The following is a 23,042-nucleotide window of genomic DNA, read 5'->3' as shown; positions in this document are numbered from 1 at the left end:
CAGCCAAGATCACTCCACTGCCCTCCAGCCTGGGCGACAGAGCAAGACTCCATCTCAAAAAAAAAAAAACCTCAAGGACTTATTAACTACTTTGTTGAGGGGGATGGGAAAAAAATCAGTGAAATGCAACGAAGATTAATTATATAGCATAATATTCTGTTAATTGAGTTTTTAAATAGTTTTTTGATTAACAAGGATATTATCTTCCCATTTGGGATACTGTTTCATATGCCAACAGCATCTCAAAATGATTCTTCTAGGAAAAATTCCCATGTTCTTATGTAATTTTCTTTTTTATACTAATATTGAGGTTGAGAATCCCCCTTAGGCCAAATAGGTTAACATGCAAAAATTAATGGAAGACAATTGGAATTACTGTATAAAAGAGAAAATGAAGATAGATGATAAGATTGTGTTTAAAAGCTGCCACAAGTGATGATAAACTACCCAGAGAACCCGCAAGAAGAAAGAAAAAGTCATTACTCATATTAACAGTCACATGTTCCTTAGACTTTTTTATTCACAAAGCTTCAAGACACTGAGTCAAGAAAAATAGTGTGATAATAAAGTCAAGAATGACTCCAGGCAACCCAACCATGGGGAATTGCATTGAATTCACCTTCAATTATCTCTAAGAAAATATACTGCTTATCTTATTATAGTTAGGAACAATTTTACTTTCTGCTAGAATATATTTTCAACCATACAATTTCAATAAAAAATAAAACCAACATTCAGTTGTGAATCTAGACCCTCAAATTATTTACTACATAAAAACACATTGTTTTATCTCATTTTCTACTTCCACTTTAATACCTATAATGAGAAGGGGGGATATACTGAATTTATTTTTCTCACTATGAAACTAGTACGTGTTCAGTGTAAAAAAAAAAAAAAATACAGAAAAGCAAAAATAATAAAAGTGTTCCCATCCAGAGAGAACCACTGTTAAGTCTTTTAAAGAAAAAAGCAAAAAGACATGAATAAATCTGTTTGTTTCTTAACAGAAATATGATATATTCTGCAAACTCTCTTGTAACCAGGTTTTTATTAATTAACACTTAATAACAGGAGTATCTTCCCAATTGTTAGTCTAAAATACCGTAATGACCACATAGTATTTCCTTGCGTGATTCTTCTGTAGTTTACTAGTAAGCCTCCTACTATTAGTCCTTTAGCTGTTAACAAATTCTCACTATTATAAATCATATATACTATGTTATAGTATACATAATACATTCTATCCCTATAAGTATATTTGCAGGGATAGATGTTGGTATAGATAAATATGATTAGGCAAATGCATACTATAAACTAAGTATGTCATATTATGTTTACTAAAAACAGTTACATAATTGTATACATAAATATTTAAAAACACAAAATTTGTGTAATAGATATCTCTAGTGGAATTAAGGGAGTTTTTTTTTTTACCTTTATTATTATTTTATTTTATTTTTCTCCCACCCCTACTCCAATATGATTATTTGAGTAACCATTCCATGTACCACTTGTATAACAAAAAGAAGGAAATAAAATGAGAAAATACAAAATCTGTATGGCAATATTATAGATTTGGATTCTACCCCCAAAGTACATAGAAAAAGTACTATAAGGATTTATGAAAAATGTTAATGATGATCGTCCCTGACTGAGAAGTTGCTGGTGATTTTTATTCTTTACGTTATACGCATGATTTCTCTGTTTCTCTGTATAGCAATTTATCATTCATGATAAGAAAAATATACAATGTTAACTTTGCAAAGGGGATAGGATACATTCCAAATCCACGCAACAAAAAAAATTTGGTATTAAAATTGTGGGGATGTTCTAAGCCATAGCTGATCAAGAGCTAGTCACGTGACTGTATAAATATGGCCCATGTTCATTTTCTCACCCTAAAAAGCAGTTCGGTATGCAGCAGGATCTCCTTTTGCTCCAGCACAAGCCAGGGTGACTGCACAATTCAGAGCGCACAAATCATACACTTAGCAGCCTTGCCAGTGTGTCAGACATGAGCAGCCCAAGTGATGCCCAGATACAAGAAAATGGGGCACTTATTTGCTGCTGAAAGCCCACTTCACAATGTGGTGCATTAAGACCTCCAAGAACAAGGCATTTGCTTCTGGCAGCTTCAAGGCGAGTGGTACTGTGATCCACATCTCCTACTTAGAAGATCTGTCCTCCCAAAGGCATAGAGAATTGGGAGGTGGTGGTGAAAAGTCAGGTGAGGAGAAGTGGAGGAATGCAGCAAGAGGCAAAAGAGGAAGGAATTCCCAGAGGGATGGCTTTTCTTCCCCGACAGTGTTACAGAGAAGAAATAGGATGTGCTGACATCGTCGAGGGATGAAGCTAAAGCTGTCAGAGCAACATGTTATTATGGCAGAATAGTTGCCCAATTTGCTAATTCTAATAAAAGCTGTCATTTGTGGACCATTATTAGAAGCCTAATACTGTGTTAAACACTCTCCATGCGGTGATTTATTTAATCCTCATCAGAGCCCCATCAGGAAGATACTGTTTCCCCAGTTTACAAATAAAGAAACTGAGGCACCATCTTTCTTTGTAAGATTGAACTCTGAGGGATATACTCATACTAATTTTTTTTTTTTTTTTGGCTTATCTGAAATTCAAACTTAACTGGGTGTTCAGTACTTTTTTACTTGCTAAATCTGGCAATCCTATTTGTTGCTTAAGAAATACTAGTTATGGTCGGGTGTGGTGGCTCATGCCTGTAATCCTAGCACTTTGGGAGGCAAAGGTGGGCAGATTGCTTGAGCCTGGGAGTTTGAGATCAGCCTAGGCAACACGACAAAACGACGTCTCTATAAGAAATACAAAAATTCGCTGGGCGTGTTGACATGCGACTGTGGTCCTAGCTACTCTGGAGGCTGAGATGAGAGAATCACCTGAGCCCAGGAAGTCGACACTGCAGTGAGCCATGATCACACCACTGCACTCCAGCCTAGGCGACAGAGTGAGACCCTATCTCAATTAAAAATAAAAGAAGAAGAGAGGAAGGGAAGAAAAGGGAGAGGAAGGGAGGGAGGAAGGGAAGGAAGAAGGGAAGGAAGGAATGAAAGAAGGAAGGAAGGAAGGAAAGAAAGAAGGAAGGAAAAAAGGGAGGAAGGGAAGGAAGGAAGGAGGGAGGGAAGGGAGGAAGGGAGGAAGGGTTATGTACCCACTGCCTGGGAATCCCCGTCCTTGGTCATGTGACTGGCATCAGAATGGGGATTGGGCCCAAGGTTGTCTAATTCCAAACCCTACCTTGTGCAGGACAGAGGAAGATACAAATAAGGCAACCAAGTTTCTGCCTTCAAAAAGATATGTTAAAACAAGTATAAAAAAATGTACACTGGATCTGATAAGGAAAGCCCACTAAGGCATGTGGCCGGCAGACATGATTTGTTTGCCTGATCTTGTCTCCTTAAATAATTGAATTAGGCCAGGCGCAGTGGCTCACGCCTGTAATCCCAGCACTTTGGGAGGCCAAGGCGGGTGGATCACGATGTCAGGAGATCAAGACCATCCTGACTAACATGGTGAAGCCGGCAGACATGATTTGTTTGCCTGATCTTGTCTCCTTAAATAATTGAATTAGGCCAGGCGCAGTGGCTCACGCCTGTAATCCAGCACTTTGGGAGGCCAAGGCGGGTGGATCACGATGTCAGGAGATCAAGACCATCCTGACTAACATGGTGAAGCCCCGTTTCTACTGAAAATACAAAACAATTAGCCGGGCATGGTGGCGGGCAACTGTAGTCCCAGCTACTTGGGAGGCTAAGGCAGGAGAATGTCATGAACCCGGGAGGCGGAGCTTGCAGTGAGCCGAGATCGCACCACTGCACTCCAGCCTAGGTGAAAATGAGAGACTCCGTCTAAAAAAAAATACATAAATAAATAAATTAATTAAAAGCCTGCATGTAGGGCATGCCATTCCAGCTCCACAGATCCTTTAGCCCTTTTTACTCATTTCCTTGGCCTGCATGACACGCGTAGGGAAGGGAGTTCTCATGGAAGTTCTGTAGGGATAGGAGTTCTCTGTTTCAATGCTATGGAGAATGACATGTGTCATCAAGTTGTGTAAAGTGCTGGGGCAGTACAAAGCTGAGACAGGTAGTTTCCAGCTGGAGACTCCATAGAGGCAGCAAAAGGAAAGGAGCATTTCAATGTATCTCCTTACCATTTTATTTTCCTGAATATTGATAGAAATATGCACTATGTAGGTAGATAAGATTTGTTCATTTGCCCTACTAATGTTTGTTGAGCAGCTACTATGTGCCAGGCACTGTTCTGGGTGCTGGTGGTACAGTGATGAACAAGGGAGATAGAATCCCTACCTTCAACAATTTTACACTCTAGTGAGACAAGACAGATAGTTATTTGATAAATAATCAACCAATTTTCAGGTAGTAAAAAGTATTATGAAGAAAAATAAAGCAGCAGAGAGAAGATAGAGAATGGTTCTGAGGACAGCATTTTTAGGTAGGTTTTACATAAGCCTCTCTAAGGTTGGGATGCAAATGCAAGAGAAAAGTAAAGAAGCGAATTACATGAAAAAGAGGGTAAAGGGCTTTCCTGGCAGAAGACACAGCAAGTGCAAAGGCCCCAAGGCTTAGTGAGCTGAACGTGTACCTGGAGCCGTAGGGAAGCCACGTGGCAGGAGCACAGTAAGTGAGCAGGGAGAGGGTGGACAGGGAGGTCAGAAAGGTGGAGAAAGTGGAGAGGGCAGGTCATGAAGGGCCTTTTAGGACATGGTAAGGACGATGTGTCAGTGAGGTGAGATGCTAAAATAGAGATAATAGCACCTACTTCCAGAGTTATGACTGTTAAACAACTTTTTCATGTAAAATTCTTAGTTACATCGTAAGCTCTGTGTATGTCGCTACTCTTGTTATTCAATGTTCGATAAATGCTTTTATGGAATGAGCTAAATTAAGGTATACGCTATAGATTTAAGAGCCCATTGTCAGGGAAATCCATTTGTCCCAGCATAATGTATGTTTTTGTTTTGAAATATGAGCTCTGCCTTCAAATGACAAGGGATTTATGCACGGCAACCCTTTACGTGAGCCAGCTTCTGTAGCAATTCTCTCCAACCTTACCTCTTCCTCTCCCCACTGCCCCCAGGAAAACTCCCTTATGAGCTTGCTTTTCACTATAATTCTGACTTAATCTGGTTGCCCACTGCAGATAAAACTGTGAAGCTGTGGAAAGTCAGCGAGCGTGATAAGAGGCCAGAAGGCTACAATCTGAAAGATGAGGAGGGTCGGCTCCGAGATCCTGCCACCATCACAACCCTGAGGGTGAGTGCACAAGGTTGCCCTGGCCACCACGGTCAGGGGCAGGTCTCCTAAGGTTGGCCACATGCTGGTTGTTACCGTAGGTTGCAACTACAATGGGCCAGTGAGGGAACGTAGGCAGAGACTCAGCCTACCCCAGTCTCTCTGGTGGCAGATGGAGAAGTAGGAAAGGTGCCAAGCCTTCTAATGACTACAAATCCATGCTTTTCCTTTTGTCCCAGAAGACTTGCCCACATGGCCACTGCCAGACGTTACTATAATCTTAGCCTCTGTTGTTCACATTATCTAAAATGTCTTGAGCACCTTCTGTACTCAAGGTACAGGGATGAGAACCCAGATGGCGAGTTGCAGTCTTGCGATTCAGAACACAAACTTAATAATCTAACAGACCTGGCATCAAATTCTGCCACTTACCCAAATTTCTCAATAGTCACTTAACCTTTTTGAGCTTTCACCATGCAAGTTAATTTCAGTTTCTCCATCTGCAAAATGGTGAACACAGTACCTACTGCTCGTGGACTTACGAGGAAGAAATGCAAGAAGGATGGAAAACCCTTCTTCTATGGCTGGTCCTCAATATATGATCTCTACTCTTAGTCTGAGAGGCTTCCTTCCTGTTCTTCAGAAATACATAGTCTGATAAAGAGGAGTTGTAAGACTAATATACAAATGATTATGGCACTAAGTATAGTAAGATAAATTCATTGAGAGAGTGTTGGAGAGTTGTAGTTTGATCAAAGGAGGAAGAAATTATCTGTGGTTGTTGGAGACCAGAAAAGTTCAAATAGGAAAGTGGCATTAAAAATGGATTTCTCAAAGGGAATTTTTAAGGGAAGGGTCTCTAGATGTAAGGTAAAGTGGGTTAGGACTGGATGATGAGCTCAGTTATGAACACGTTCAATGTGAGCAGTAAAGCAGGCACATGTTAGGATAGCCCTAGCCCCAACGGACTTGTAAAACTGTGTAAAATATGTGATTTCAGACACCAGCAACTCTGCTAAAGACCAAAAGCAAGAAGGGAGACAGTGAAGCAGATGTGAGGAAAAGAGGTTCTTGTCCTATGTTTGAAAGTCAAAATGAGATGGTCATTGTATGCTTGATTAGCTCACTTGTTTATTTGTTTAATAATTCATTTATTCATACATCTGCTTATTCAGCAGTTACTTTTTGAATATAGACTCTCTGCTGACCACCGTGCTAGGCTATTAGGTGTTTACCCTGTACTAATGGGTACATGGTCTTCAATTGAGCTGCTTCTGAGCTCACAAGCATTGGTGACTCTCTTTCCTCTCATCAGCCTATGCCTTCAACTCTGAAGAACCACCATTCAAGTCCACTTTATCAGACTGGGTGGACTTGGCATAAACCCAACCTTGATGCTCTGAATGTGCAGGGGTTTTGGAGGCTGGAAAGTACAGTAGTGAAGAGTATTATTGTTGAGTCAGTCCAGTCTGGGTTAGAATTCTGGCTCCATTACTTTCCAATAGTGACCTTGGGCATTTTACAGTCATGTATCATTTAATGATGGGAATATATTCTGAGAAATGCATTGTTGGGTGACTTCATTGTTGTGAAAACATCACAGAGTATGCTTATGCAAACCTAGATGGTATAGCTTACTACAGACCTAGACTACATTGTATAGCCTGTTGCTCCTCAGCTACAAACCTGTACACATGTTCCTGTGTTGAATACTGCAAGCAATTATAACACAATGGTATTTGTGTATATAAACATATCTAAACATGGAAAAGGCACAATACAAATACGGTATTATAATCTTATGGAACCAATGTTATTGACCAAAACATCATGTGGCACGTGGCTATATTTGAACACCTTGTGCCTCCAAAGTCTCATCTGTATAACAGGGATGATGATAGTCACTGCTTCCTGGTATTGTTGTGAGGATTCAATAAGTTATTTTGTGTAAGAAAGAGCTTAACCTGTGTAGTGCTGGCTCACAAAAAGCACTCAATAATGTTAGTTTCCTGCTGTTATTTTAGTATTAATAACATCATCATCACCATGGCTATTACTACCGCCTACTGATAGTGGGCTTATTAATATGAGACAATTCAGTTGTTTTTCTTTTTATACTTTTTATACTGCTGTATTTATTCTACAAACTACTCACCAATATTTACTAAGTGGCAAACACCGTACTGGCAATATAGCAGGAATAAGACTGTCTTTTGCCCCTTGAGACATGGTAATCTTATGGGGAAAACAACTGGATTAAGTGCCACTTAGAGTTTATACCAAGAACTTAATGCCCAGACTTTACCTTGCCCTTATTTGTTATGTGGATGGAATTTCTCAGATGCCATCTGTAAACCCCACTGTGGAATCCTACTGTCCATGGCATCCTATGGGATTTCATATATCTGTGCTTAACCCTGGGAGAATTCCATCCCTATGATAAAAAGCAGAGAAGGCCTATTCAGTTTCCACGAGAGCAGAGATCCTCCCCATGCCAAGCCAGTGATGCCAATGAAGTGGACTTCAGATGAAACAGAGAAGGAGGCCCTGAGGTGTGGCTGAGAGTTGGAAAATTCCAGCTCTGGTTCTCGCTTTCTTACTAACCAGCTGTGTAAACTAACTGATGAATCATCCTTCTTCCCTCTAAGCTTAGTTTCTAAGCTGCCAAGCAGAGGACCGGGAAATGCAGATTCCCGAGACCCATTCCAGAGAGGAGGTCCAAAGGAATCTGCATTTTCAACACTTGCCCCTGGTGGCTGAGACAAGGGGGGTCTGCTGTCACTGGACTCCAGCATCCCTAGGACACATTCGAGCTATCATTTTTATGAACCTTTGTTATTTTTCAATTATTTGAGAATTGAAAATTCTCAAATAATCTGGAGAGACATGTTATATTTGCTATATGATTATAAATATCAGTATCTGTATTTACCTCCTCTCCTTTCCTAGGTTCTCAAATATCCTGCATTTCAGTGTAAACATCCACACCACAGCACTCTTTAAACACTGAAAAGTCCAGCTTCCTTTTATTTTTGATCCCAGTGGTAGAAGAAGAAAAAAAAAAAAGCAGGCAACCCTGAAGACTAGATTCAGAACAATGACTCCAAACAGAGAATGAGCTGACGTGATATTAATCAGACTATAATTTACCTCTTGAAATATGCATTGCCAGCAATTGTGTCTTTTTTTCCCTTCCCTGTACTATGATTACTTCTTGCTCACTTTCATAGTTTCCAGTTCTATGTGGGTATTGAGAGTGAGAACATTTAATAATGCCCGACAGCTAATTAATCCTCACTGTGTAATGTGCCTGTTCTGTTTCAGTGCTGAGAGACTCAGCTTTTCAAAGCAAGAATGTGACTGTATCTTTCATGTAAGACAGCCTTTCAAAATCAATCTCGTTACCAAAAGAGCCTATGAGAAGCATGTCTATGAAAACTATATCCCCTGCTCAATATCATAACATAAAGCAATAATCATGGTGATAATTTAATAATAACACCTTACAGTTGTAAAGTACCATTTATATTGCAAAGCATTTTCTTACCTAGTCCCTTGATTCATCTTCAGAATAGCCAGTGAGGAGGGCAGGATAGGTATTTAGCAGGTGAAAATGCTGGTCTGCAGCATTTATTGATCATTTGTCATATCCCGTGCACCATGCTGCACTCTATATCTGCATTAGCTATCTCAAAGGGTGTTAAAAAGCTCATTTAACAGATGAGGCTCCAAGCAGTTAAGTAGCATACCCAAGATCATGCAGGGCTGAGAACCAAGCCTTAATCTACTTTGGTCTGGGATCTGAGCCCTTCAGTCCGATGCAGCCTCAGAGAGGGAAAATGACTTACCCAGTATCCCTCAACTGGTTATTCCAGGACTGGGACTAAAAATCAAGAGTTAGGGCTCTTAGACATATACAATTGGGCATTTGAAATGTTTGTCTTAATAATTAGTGCCATTATTATTCCAGGTCAGGGGATCAATCGATTGATATCTATCTATCTCTCTCTCTCTCCCTCCCTCCCTCCCTCCCTTCCTCTCCTTCTCTTCCTCTCCCTCCCTCCCACCATGACTCCCCCCTACCACTGTCCCCTCCCCCCACCACACACACATACACACACTTATACATGGCTTTCCAGATCTCTGACCTCAGCAGTGGAGAAACAAAGGGCTTGAGGTCTCTATGCAGTTTTACTTCACAAGACCCTCCATGCCATTCTTCCCCAATCTCCCACTGCCCAGGAGTAACAGACCCTCAGAGCTCTTTCTAGGTAATGGGAACTCACCGTTAAAGTGACTTAATCAGCCTGAAATGGAAGTTGGGTGGTGAGAAATCACACTTAGCATACTTCTCCCTGTAGGATGAGACTGCAGGTATTATTTTTCTCATTATTATCAGCTGCCAGTGCCCTGGGAACCTAGGCCAGGTTGAAATAGGCATTTTTACCTATTATAAATATAGAGTCTAGAAGTTATGAGCTCCCAAGCTGTGACTTGTCATAACCTTCCCAAAATGAAGGTGATGTGATGAATTCAATTTTTCTAATGAATTTTATTCAAACATGACTTACGTCAAATAAAAATAATTATAGCCACCATCTGTTGAGTGCTTCCTATGTGCCAGGTGCTAGATTTTATATCCTTAATATCACATAGTCCTCATTATACCTCTCTTGGGTAGGTTCTATTATTCTCTCCAGATCATCTGAAGCCATAGCCTACTCTGCGTTTCAGTATCTGCTCAAGTACTACCTAACAGGCCCTCCTAGGGTATCCCTATGGAAAAGAGCACGTACACATTTTCCATTCATTCTCTCTGCCCTTTTTTGCTTAGCTCTTGTCACTGTCTAGCATTTTCTTCGCTGTCTGCCTCCTCTCCATCCCTAGTAAAATGTAAGCTCCATGAAAGCAGGGACTCTGTTTTGTTCTCTCCTGCAGCTCCGGCACCTGGAACAATCCATGGCACATGGTAGGCATTCAGTAAATATCTGTCAAGTGAACAGATTACACAGAAATGGAAACCAAGTTTTAGACTAGCCAAGAAGTTTGCCCAAAATCTCATGGCTAGAAAATGGAAGAGCTGGAATTCAAACCTCGTCCACATGACTCCATATCTGATGTTTTTCATTCTTATTCTCTACAGTTCTGCTTTTTAAGAAAATATTAATTGCTGAACATGGGGCAGGAATGTTTTATTATTGATTGATGTCTCTCAGAGCTTTTTATCAAAGCTTTCTTAACATATGAGCTTGATTTTGATGGAATGGAAGGCGGTGGGTGAGGGCTGCAGAGGCTCTTCTGCCACAGGGTGGGTACACAAGGGAAGCCCTGATTTTTAGAGGAAAGGTCAAATGACATCATGTTTTACACAATAACCGCTTCTGTCTTCCTCTCGGCACAGGACACACACAGTCTCATGACTCTCCAGAACTAAACTTTTTCCACTTAAAATGACCCTGATGTTAGCAAATCCCATTGGTGGTGATTTGGACACAACCATAGGCACCGTCTAAGACACTTGGCCAACTGGCATTCAGTTTTACCAGCTCTAACTCCTGAATGAGGACTTCTTGAGGACCATTGCTAAAAGGTCATGAGATTAGGCAGGTTGACTGAAAAGACCAGCTAGTTTTCCCAAAGAGAGATCCTCTGAGTGAAACAGCTTAATTAACTACTTGATTTGTTTCCTAGAGAACTGATTAAACAGACTATTGGTTTAGGTTTACTAATAATAGCAACTATGCATGTTCAACCCTTCTTAGTGACAGGCTTGGGGCGCAGCTGTTTGATGTCCATTCTTTATCATCATTCTGTGACTTAGGCATCCTGCCCATTTTAGAGATGTATAAACAGAGGCTCAGAGAGGTAAGTACTGGCTTAAGGCCTTGCAGATAGTAAACAGCAAAGCCAAGAATGGAGTCCAGGTCTGTCTGACCCCAGAGCTCCTGTTCCTCACTATTATTAGGACTATTTAATGGCATGGCCCTTGATTTAAACAACAGTGAGGATGACAACATCTGATGTGCAGGACTTTTCCATGTATTTTGTATCTCAGATAGTGCCTATGAGGCTACACACTGTACTAAGCATGCACCAGAAAGTGTGGTTCTTACAAAGATGAATGAAACACACTCTCTGTCCTTAAGGGGCATGCAGGAGACAAGTTACGAGTGGCTGAAACATAAAATGAATTCAATCAGTAGTTGTTAAATGATCATGTGCCTCATGGTCACCGGGGACTCTGCCTAGAATATAATTTCTGACCTCGTCACTAGGGATGCTGGTTTAGAAAGTTTGAGTTGGACTCAAAAAAATGACATCTTTGACAGGGCCCATCCCAGAAAATGCCCAGGTGATTCTGGTGCAGGTGGTCTCTGGACCACACTTTGAGAAATCATGGAGAAGGATAACTGTCCTGAGAAAAGTCAGATGATAACCATGGCAGTTCAGAAGAAGCACAAAGGTAGGAGACAGAGGATTAGGAAGGAGTTTCCATGATGCATCTGGAAGGTAGATGGGCTTTCACGCTGGACATCTCATTTGAGGCTCCCAAGGATCCTTTGAGGCATGCAGGATGTGCATTGCCATTTCTTTCTTTCTAGTAGTGTGGATGTGATTATCCCATTTATAAAAGAGGGTAACTGGCTCTGAGGGGCCAGGTATCTCATCAGGGTCACACAGCTAGAAAGAGGCAGAACTAGGAATGAAGCATGTTCTGTCTGTCCACAGCCTTTAGGCTTTCTTGCTCCTTCAGAGGTACCTATGTCATGATACTCATTCTGTGAGAAGGGGGAACCCCAGGCCAGATTTAGTGCAAATTATTGGTTGAGTCAGGATCAGCCTTTACTGCCCTAGGTTTTAATTTTCGGTATATGCTTTGATAACTGAGGCCTCTTAGGACATAGATACAGCCTTCCTCCACCATTTTTAATTTTTTTAGACTTCATTTTGTGATTTATTGCTGCTCTGGGAGCTTCATATCCAATCCTTTTATGGTTTCATCTTTTATTTCCTTAGATTTGTTGCAAATAACAATGGCGTGTTTAGCTACTGCAGTGAAAAATCAATCAAGCCTATTCCATATTCACAGGCTTGCAATGGCACCAACAGCTCCTGGATTAGATTAACTTTGTGAATGTGTCATTCTGGTGTGGGTAATTTCTCAACCTTCGCTCCATCCTCCCCCTCCTGCCTCGGTGGGTGGATATTAAGATCTCTCATTGATTGACTGCCCCGAAAGTGAATACTGGCATGTGATGTGTGTAACTCAGTGGGACGCACATACTCTGTGTTTATGAAAATAAATAATAATTTCTGTTATCATTATTGATTGCCATCATTATCTGATTGTATCTGTCTGTGTCATGGGGTTTCAGTTACGGGATCAGAAAGCCCTCTACGAGAATTTAGCCACTACCCTCACTGACAAGCCTTTGTGTTTTGACATGTTTCGCCTTTGGGGGATGAGGGTTGGGGATGTTTCTCTTCTGCTCATTGGCTAATATTTTTGGCTAATGTTCAGAGACATGATGGTAATTGAGTTCCATGTTAGCCAAAGGAACAGCTTCAGTTGGAATTAAAAGAGCAGCTAACATTTATGCTAATGTTCCAAGAACACTTTGCATGCATTGGCTAATTTACTCTTCAAGATTAACCTGTAACATAGTCACTGATATTATCCTTATTGTAGAGATGTGTTAGCTGAAGCCAGAGAAGTTAAAGAACTTGCCTTAGGTTAGACGGCTAGTAAGTGGTAATGCTTCAACTTGAGTGCATGTCTTTATGACTCTAAATGCTGCTGTCCTGCCTCTTGTATTAAAATAGAATGCTTAGTATATGCATCTGAATATTCAGTGTAAGCCAAAACACATATGAGTAAGCAGGGGCTGGAAAACAACTTTGCAAGGAGATTGTAAAAGTTACTGGTGCCTTGGGCATAGGTGGGCTTTCTATTTTATTTTGGGAGAAGGCCGGGTAGGAAGGGTACATGAAACTAGGTCATGGCTTACCAAAGCTGGATGATCATCAGACTCTGGGAACATCTAAGTCATCCCCAACCAACTGACTCAGAATCTCCAGGAGTAGGGCCAAGGCACCCACCTGTATTTCTCGGCCATATTCCTGACCATCCTGAAGATCAGCTGGATTTGAGACCCTTTGACATAACGATCTCTCTACTCAAAAGTAGAGATTCTCAGATTTGATTTTTAAAATTCCTTCCTTTTTCCTCTTGTCTCCTCCTACCTCAAGGTTCTATATAGATTAGACTGAGGGCAACATTATTATCAAAACGTGACTGCCTTTACACTAAGCGAGTGATTTGATTTAGAATGAGCATCCATGATGACTCTGTGATTGATTGTGAGCTGTTAGTGCCTTTTATAACTCAACTTCTTTCCCCTTCTTACTCCTGGTCAAGTCATGGGGGCAGCCCACTTAGTTGCCAGTGTGCTATAAGAGTAACACTATTGCAAACATTTATTAAGTATGTATTTTGTGCCAGGCCTTCTGCTAGGCAGGTACCATCTCACTATGCCCAGACGGCCACCTGTGGAGTGGGTACTATTGTTATCCCCATTTTGCAGATGAGGACATTTGATCTAGAGAGCTATAGCAATATGCTCATGTCTATAGCTACTCAGTGGCACAGCCATATCTTTAAACCAGGTGCAAGCTGACTCCAAAGTAATAACTATACTTTCTTACAGAGGTTGGGCTGATAAAGTCACTTGTTGAAGTATCTAGCATAATATCTTGTACCTATGCTTAGTTTATGTTAATCCCTTTCTCCTCTTTTTTCCCATCGTGTCTTTTACCTAGAGACTAGGAGTTTCAGGAAAGCATGATGAGTATATTGAAAAGTTCAAAGTAGTATTACATCTAGAGACAAGCAATTCATTATGCTTTGAATCTGCCTTTGTACTGACTCTCCTAAGCTGCCTTGCATTCAGAGTGTATTCACTGACAATAAAATATTTTCTTTCTTCCCAAAGGTACCTTTGTTATGCTGCACTTACCGTGTAGTAATTAGATCCAACATAGATGTAAATATAAGCAGAACCCTATACCTGGCTTAGGATCGAGTTCTCTTTGTCTTTTGCTCCCAAACCCTTTGGAAGGTGTCTATGGCTTCTTGAATGTGATAGGAACCAATAAAGGACACCTCCCATATGTACACTCAATGGCAGTGGCAAGCTGAGAAGTCCACTCGTGTCAGAAAAAGAAAAGAATCACATTACAGAAGCAAACCTGGATGTTTCCACGGCCTCTGGTGCCATTTACCTTGAGATTCCCTGGCCATAAAGCCTGGTAGTGTTCCAGGCTCTGACACATTGTCTTCCCCTAAACTTGGTTGTTAAATGGTCTGAATTTCAGAGATGTGGGAAGGTTGACAGGGCAGAGTTCTGGCCTTTTTAGGGCTTTGCAAGTAAGGATCTTGTCACTATTCCAACCTGATTCACACTGACCCAGATAGGATTTTCTCAAATGAGAAGTTATTAGAGTGATTCTCCCACCTTTTCATTTAAAGGGCTCTCTGTATACTTTTCAAAGGAAGTGAAAAATCAGGGTAATTGGATGATTGAAGGAGAGAATACTTTTATTTTCTGAATTTTTCAGATGAAATTATCTGAATTATGAGCACAATGGGAAAGATATTCACCCCACACCAGGTCCCATTTCTGAAGTGTGAGCTCACTGTTGCTGGAGCAATGGGTGTGTCTCTGGTACCCGAAACTACACGTGCATGTGTGGGCGTGTGCAGGCATGGACGTGGCACACAGTACCCAAGCAGGGCATTGCTCAAGAAGCCTAAAAATGTTAACAAAGAGCTGACTTTTATTTATTTTTCAACTAGACTTTACTAATAGGATATCAAAAATACATGCCTAGATCCCTTTTTACTACTAGGTTATGCAAAGAACTAATTTGAAATCAGTAGAGGACTTCTAGGGCCTCTCCTCATTATGCATTAGGATTTTTGTAGAAAATAATTAGTGCAAATCGATTTGGAATCCAACTCAATAGAGGACATGATCACTTTGATCCTAGTATGTTGCAAGCCGGGCTTCGACTGATGCATTGATGTAAGCATTTTAAATACCAGTCCTTACCAGAGAAAAATATTTTAAATATTTCCCTAGGGGTAGTGTGCATAGCAAGATACTATCTTGTCTTTGATGCATAAAAACAAGATCTTGGTTGCAGAAAACTACTTACAAGGGTGGTTTCATGTTAGAGGAGATTGTTTTCAACAGAAAAATATATTTTATTCTCTGGTTTCCTTAGAATGGTTTAGCAACGAGGAAAGGAATTTTCTACCTGAAAGGTGTTAGGTTTGTGTTTGTTTGGATGGAAAAAGGTGGGTCACACTCTTGTAGTTTGTTGCTGTGATCAGATGAGTTTATTTTCTTTACCAGAAAACTGTTAAAAGCAGTGGTACACACATGCATACTCATACTCTGTCTCACAAATGTCTCTGGCTCAAGTAATATGGGAAACTCTAGCTAAACACATTTAAGCAAATTTATTTACTTCAGGGTTTCTGGGAACTTTTAATATGATAATATGCAGTATCAAATCCAAGAAAGATATGTGGCACGAAGCGTTTTCCCCCAAACTTATTTGACCATGAAGAACTCTTTTCTCTATTCAGAGGATTACTGTTCTCTAGAACATTCTACTCCAAATGCAGTCCTTGGCCCGTGCCAGTACACAATGAGCTAAGGAGCTTGCACCAGAATATGAGTCATGTGTGCCACTAAGCCACTACATAGTTCAGCTGACACTTTACTTTTCCATAGTAAGACTTTCTCAATGGATGAAGCAATGCACTGATTTTGGCTTGAGCTCCTATACCTTGTTATGGACCAGTAATAAACAGTTCATCAGTCTGTTATTTTGAGTAGCACAGCAGTAGACCTCACTTTGGGAAATGCTGGCTGAAGGAATTGGATCAGTGAACAGGAGTTACCCTCTGGCAAGATTTTCATTCTGCCCTTACTGCCTTCCAGTCACGGAATCACCTGATGGTATAAGATTCTTACTAGCACTTCCCTCTTGACATTCAAGTTCATTAATATCAACTGAAAACATACTAGTGCCTGATATTGTATCAGGAACTTTGCTCGTTTGCTAGTGTAATTGCTAACCCCATGAGCTATGATCACCGTTTCACAATGAGGAAACTCCAGCATGTGGAGGAGGCAGTCCGTCCTCTAGCAAGTGGCAGAAGCACAGTTCACTGCTGCCTCTCTAACTGCAGATGCCTCACTCTTCACCACCATGTTACCTGGCCTCCCAACAGCAATGGCTTTTAACCATCTGAGCCATGGAGGCTTTATCCTACTTTAGAGAGTTCTTGAAGCAGAAAAGAACCATCAGCCAATCTAAAATCAATCACTGTTCACAAATGTTTCCTTCTGTCTAACCTAACATTAATCTTACCTGCTACTTATTTAAAAAGGATTCCATACATATAGTCATGATGGACATGTGTGGTCTCTGCCTTCAAGGGATTTGTAATCCAGTGGCTAGGAATCTTTGGTTTGAAAATAGTCGTAACGGGCCAGGAGCGGTGGTGCACGCCTGTAATCCCAGCCCTTTGGGAGGCTTGGGTGGGTGGATCACTTGAGTACAGGAGTTCAAGACTAGCCTGGGCAATATGGTGAAACCCTATCTCTATAAAAAATACAATAATTAGCCAGGTATGGTGGTGCATGCCTGTAGTCCCCACTACTTGGGAGGCTACGGTGGTTAGAATTGCTTGAGCCTAGTGTAGTGAGCCGAGATCAGGACACCGAACTCCAGCCTAAGTGACAGAGTGAGACCCTGTCTCAGAAAGAGGAAGGAAAAGGAGGGAGAGAGACAGGAAATTTTTTTTAAAGTATAAGATTATAGCATGATACCATTAATGTAAAAAATAAAGCAATCCTGTACCGCAAAAAAAAAAAAAAAAAAAAAATAAATAGAGACGAAATCAACTCCATTTACCCATGCCTAACATTACAGTCAATCCCATTGTGTATTTAGAAACTGCCTGAGTTCTTTCTCAACATTTTCTTCTCTACTCTGTGATCTCACATCGTCTCATTATTTTCAGGGAGTGAGAGTTCTGCAACATTCAATTAAATAAGGATACTGACTATTTAATGCGAAAACATCCAGACACAAGGTGAAAACTCTGTCCAATTATCTTCCCAGTTCAATATCAAATATACAGATGTTTAGAAACTTCTGAAAGCTTGAATTTTTAAATCATAGGCTCTCCAGATTCAAAGAGCATCTAAGAAAAGCATCCTATGAGGGAAACATAAGATTGTCAAAGCAGACAACAGGGCAGGAGTTCAGGAGTTATAAGGTTAGAGATTAAGATAGAAGTGACAAAACAAAGCCACACTTGGTTATCATTATTCCTTCCCATAGTAAAATCCTCTATGCAGATGGACTCAGAGGTGACCGCCACACCAGTCCCAACTAGATATGCCCTTGTACTACTTGGCGGTCAAACCAATTAAGAACATAAGCACCACGTCGGTTTCTTGCTATGCATTTTAAAAAATTAATTCCACAAGCACTTATTAAGTCCCTACTGTAAGCCAGGTAGTATCATTAGCCCTGGAGTTATAGAAGTGAACATGAAAGATATGGTTCCTGCCTTCATGGAGCTAGCAGTCTCTTTGGGTTGGAAAAAGCATGCATAAAATGCTCCTAATGTAAAGCTGATAGTGTAATGGGGCCTCTAGAGAAAAGGTGCATGGTGTACAGGAGAGCAGATTATGAGGAGAATTTGATCTTTTCAGGGAGAGCAGAGAATAATTTCCTGAGCAATTAATATTTAAACCACAGCAGGAGGAAGGTAAGAAGAGGAGCAGGAAGAATGTTCCAGGCAGAGGAGGTGGCATGCACAAAGGCCATCAGGTAGGAAGTCACACAGGAAAACACAGTGTGGAAGGAGTTGCCCAGGTGGCTGAATGCTGAGTGCAGGGGATGTGTGGTACCAGTAAGATGCAGGTGGTGAGGCAGCTCATGGCCAGATCATGCTGGGCACCACAGGTCTTGTTAAGGAACTCGCTTTTTTCTCCATGAGCAATGCAAGCACTCACTTCTCAGTACAGGTCATTTTTTGGAACAGCCCTACTTTGCCCAGATAGTTACATGTTCTGTACCGAAGACAGGATGTTTGCCAAGGTGGAAAAGCCACCTAGATAATTCCTGGAAGAAGAGTTTAAATTTAGGAAGCAAATGACATTTTGTAAGTTTGGCCATGTTGCCCTCTAGCCCCCGGCTGCCATTGTTTCGATACATGTCAGGGCATGGCCTCCACCGGATTTCTCCAATATTAAGGCGTCCTCCCTCCAAGGTGAATCTGCCCATGAGTGATTGAATTGTTTGGAGGGTCATAGAACCTGACAGCTCCCTATTACACAAAGGAAAAGATAAGCTTCCGATTAGTCCTGGGGCTGGAGGAAGCCAAGATAGAGTGCACCTGTCAGAACTGCTTACGACATATAAATCATTACCTCAATTTTCCGTGCAAGCAGTGGGCCAGAGAGAGAGAGAGAAAAGTGACTGAGGTTGGTTAACAGTGCAGAACCATAAAAAAGAGCTCCTGCTTTCCTCCGAAGCAGGATTTCCTCTGCTGTCCGTGCAAAGAAAACTGAGCCCCATGCCCAGAGGAACGACAGAGACAAATGCTCACTGGCTCCATCAAGGGGCAATTTGTTTCTATGGCATTTGCTAACAGCGTTTACTGCTAATCTAACATTAACAGCCACCAAGGCTTTCCCAGACTTTAACAGGGAGCATGCTTAGTATTGTACTTGCTATATGTTTGATCCTAGATTTCTCTACTTTGTAATTATCATAACAATCATGGTTGTTATTGTTGCCATTTTCCTTTCATTCACTGGGCAAAAATCTCTGAGACAGACCAATTGCAACTAACCTGCTATCCCACAGTCCGGGATACCAGGGTATTTATAGTGAAGTGGTGGGAACATAAAAACAAAATAAGATTAAATGAAAGACAGCAAGTCCAAAGATGCTCAATAAAGATTCAAAAGCTTAAGTTGATTGGGCAGTACCCAGATTTTCATCACAATTTATGTTGTTTAAAATACCAAGTATCAGCTGGGCGCAGTGGCTCACACCTGTAATCACAGCACTTTGGGAGGCTGAGGCGGTTGGATCACAAGGTCAGGAGATTGAGACCATCCTGGCCAACATAGTGAAATCCTGTCTCTACTAAAAATACAAAATTAGCTGGGTGTGATGGCGTATGCCTGTAATCCCAGCCACTTGGAGACTGAGGCGCGAGACTTACTTGAACCCAGGAGGCAGAGGTTGCAGTGAGCTGAGATCACGCCACTGCACTCCAGCCTGGCAACAGAGCAAGACTCTGTCTCTAATAATAATAATACCAATTATCTAGCAGAATATTAGAACCTGAAATATCCTAGTTGGAGAAGCGCCAACACTGAGTAACTACTAACTTGTACAGCAAAACTCAAGAAATACTAAGTCTTGTGCTTCTTCTGGGCTACACTAGACAGAGTAGATAACACTCGGGGAGACTGGTTCATTCTTCAGAATAGATGTAAGCTCAGTTCCCAGAACTTTTGAGAGAGAGTTTGGTGAGTGGCACCTACATTGAAAGGGAGCCACGTGTTTGTCCAGCCCAGATATTCCTGCTGCCAATGATAGAAGAGACCTTTTATTCCACATTGGTATATTTTAAAGGGAAGCATATTCTCAAAATTACAACACAACCCAAGATGTATGAGCTGTCAATTACATTCCTTAGGATCAGAAGGGAAACATACAAACAGACCCTAAAAGTGCATCAAGACAGTACACAAAGGGATGTAGAAGCTGAGGGAATGAGTCACATGGATACCTTAAAATAAAACAAAATAATTATTTGTTTGTTCAAAATTGTGAGCAAAACGTTCTTACTGCCAGGAGAAATGTTGGGCAGACTTATTTCTACTTATTGTCTAATAGGGGCAGAAATCCCATAGTTGGAATCATTATGGGAGAGAGTCTAGGGCTTTAGAGTGACAACTCCAGGTTCAAATCCTAGCTCTGTCTTTGTATGACTCTGAACCTTTTACTTAAGCTCTCAACATATCAGTTTTATCATCAAAAAGGAGGGATAATATTATTTAAAGTATCTCATAGGACTTGTTATCAGAAAAAAATATTAGCACAGTATCTGGCTTTTAGCACTAACCATTCAATAATAGGTAGCTAGCTCCAAGATGGAAATCAGGAATGCTCAGAACAGAGAGATAACTGGGAGACTCCAGTTGCTACTTTTGGATAGAAGAATACATTTACAAAAGAACACATAAGAGGGAAGAGACTTCTAACTTGGTTGTATGGTCAGAGTTTATTTGCCTAAGACATACTGATCTCAACATGTAAGACTTCTTAGTGATTATTTCCATCCCTTACTGGAAGGAAGTTCCCCAGAGAATGGGAAACTCTGCAAGTGCGGATCAGATGGTGATGAAAAATAAATCGTCATTTGAGATTCTGGGGATAAAAGGAGGTGAGTGAGTTCACCCTCTAATGCCTGTTTTTGAAAAATCCGTAAACTTTCAAGTTCTCGCTGAGCTAAGAAAGGTTATATGCTCAAGAGTCATTCCTTTCTAGGGAAGAAGCTGCAGTTAAGTCTCATGTGAGTGGCCTCTGGGCTGATGGCAGTTACGGTTGTCTGGAAAGCTGTTAAAGTCAAGAGTCTAGTTTCAAATCTTCCTTTAGATTCTCTGCTTCAATCATTAGTCACCAAAAATGCAGAATTCTCAGCCTAGGCCATGGATTTCCCCTCAGGTTAAGGGATCCACTATCAAATATTAGATTTTCTGTCTTTATTTTCTAGTAGCAATAAAAAAAAATCTTCTAAATAGGTTACTTTTCCTTAAATAAAAACAACCCCCCAAAAAGTTGTGTTGCTATTTTCTCCTCTGTCTTGACCAGGGAAAAAGGGAAAAAAAATATCTTTTCTTCCAGCACAAGTTCATTATTAACCCATTTAACATTTGCAAATTCAGATACAACATAGACATTAGTTCTGACTTTCCAGAAATCTCCCTCTTAATTGGACTGCTTTCCTATAAAAATCATCCTGCCAGCATCTGTGGTAAGATAGATTCTGGAAAAACAATGTGCCATGCCAAATTATCAGGTAGAATTAGATTGCGCTATATTTCTGTTTGATAACAACACTGTGCCTTTGCATAATTCTTGCTGATTATCAGAAGGAAAAAACCATAACTCAGACAGATGAGCTTTATTGGCATTGGTCCCTTCTAGGAAAGAAAGAAAAATGTATGAACAGAAGCATTTGCAAGTGCCATATATGTTGAGAGAATGAAATTCCAAACAGTCTGTAAACTTAGCTTCCCTGCAACCTTAAAAAATAAAAATGCCTCCCTATATTTGGTGTCATAACTCAAGATCTGGGTTTATCCCATTTTCTATATTTCAAGACAAAAAAATTTACATGCCTATAAATATATCTAGAATAGAATGTCATTTTAAACTAGAGAGTTCTCGTGAAGGAAAAAATAAATCGTTGGAGAGAGTTGTGAGTCAGAGTCTTTATAGAACTTGGAAATTAACAAGAAAGTGTTAAATGAATACTCAGATAGAACAGCTGCATGTACTACTTATAGAGGGAGGGAGGTTGGTCTGCCATCTTTATTTGTTTGCATGCTGAACCAAACTATGGTGTCCGTTTTCCCTAGCTGTCTTTATCCATCTCAGTTTCTGCAAGCAGTTTTCTCTGTTGGGATAGATAATGTAACTTTAATCTGGAACATGCGAACAAAGTCTGCTTACCCTTTCTGTGTCTTTCAAGCATTCCCCCCACCCCCGTGTCTCCAGCAGTATCCTCGAGAGCTATTTTTTTGCCTCTAAGTCCAGATTCTACCCCTTTCTCTAGGAGAATCCACAAAAACCTTTTGAGCCCCTTCCCTGAGCAAATTCAGGACTTCTCTGACTACTCAAGACTCAGGAATATTTAGTCTCTGTTTCCTGTACCCCAAACAGCTTCAGATGTCCGTCAGTACCCAGGGGCAGTTGTGTGGTTTGATCCTTGTTCAACATCAAAAACCAATGCTTTGCCTTTTGAGGACTGGAAAACAAGAATGTTGCTTCATAATCTTCCCCTGGGAAATTTACATCTCCTCTTGCCTCCTTGGATGTCTCCCATTGTGAAAGCGGCAGCAAATAATTTTGCTTCCCTATGTCTTTCTTTTTGGCACATTCTTACTTGTCGATCAATAAATTACCCCCTGCCAAGCTCCAGCAGCCTGGCTTCCGTCTTCACCACTTACATTCTCCTTTTGTGTTTAAAAAGGAGCTCATTATTTTTCTCTTAACCTCTAGTGAAATATTCCCTTTATTCTCTCCCTTTGTTTTGCTTATCGTTTAACTTAATGCTTAGTCCAACAGTCCCCATCTGTACCTGCCTCCGAGTCCTCCGCATTTTCCTCTTTAATAACCAGAAGTTAATGAGACCACCCTTGGAGTCACATGCTCCTTTTCTGATCACACCAGGATAAGGAAATGGGATTTAAATAGCAGTAGCAGGTAATACAATAGAAGAAAACCCAGTCAGGTAAAACAGAGGCTGTAGTTTCGTGCTCTCTGGGATGGATAATGTCTCCTTTTATAGCAGTGCCTCAGTTTTCTCATCTGAGAAGTGAAGTCAGCCGTCACTTATAGTATCTGCTTCATGCAGTACTTGTG

At 40.8% G+C, this 23,042-nt stretch overlaps 1 protein-coding gene across 9 annotated transcripts in view; it reads left to right on the top strand.

Moving 5' to 3' along the window:
- The window catches only part of PPP2R2B (protein phosphatase 2, regulatory subunit B, beta), a 516,438-nt gene that overhangs the window by 408,256 nt on the left and 85,140 nt on the right, over positions 1–23,042 (top strand). For all 9 annotated transcript variants that reach the window (XM_012001547.1, XM_012001545.1, XM_012001551.1 and 6 more), the window contains one exon: positions 5,194–5,306. In XM_012001547.1, the coding sequence (XP_011856937.1) occupies positions 5,194–5,306 (113 nt within the window). The remainder of the gene's footprint in view (positions 1–5,193; positions 5,307–23,042) is intronic.

The sequence above is a fragment of the Mandrillus leucophaeus genome, unplaced genomic scaffold (genome assembly GCF_000951045.1).
Source record: "Mandrillus leucophaeus isolate KB7577 unplaced genomic scaffold, Mleu.le_1.0 Scaffold663, whole genome shotgun sequence".
Taxonomy (NCBI): domain Eukaryota; kingdom Metazoa; phylum Chordata; class Mammalia; order Primates; family Cercopithecidae; genus Mandrillus; species Mandrillus leucophaeus.
Note: the sequence above shows the minus strand (reverse complement) of the source record. Positions and strands in the feature narration are given on the sequence as shown.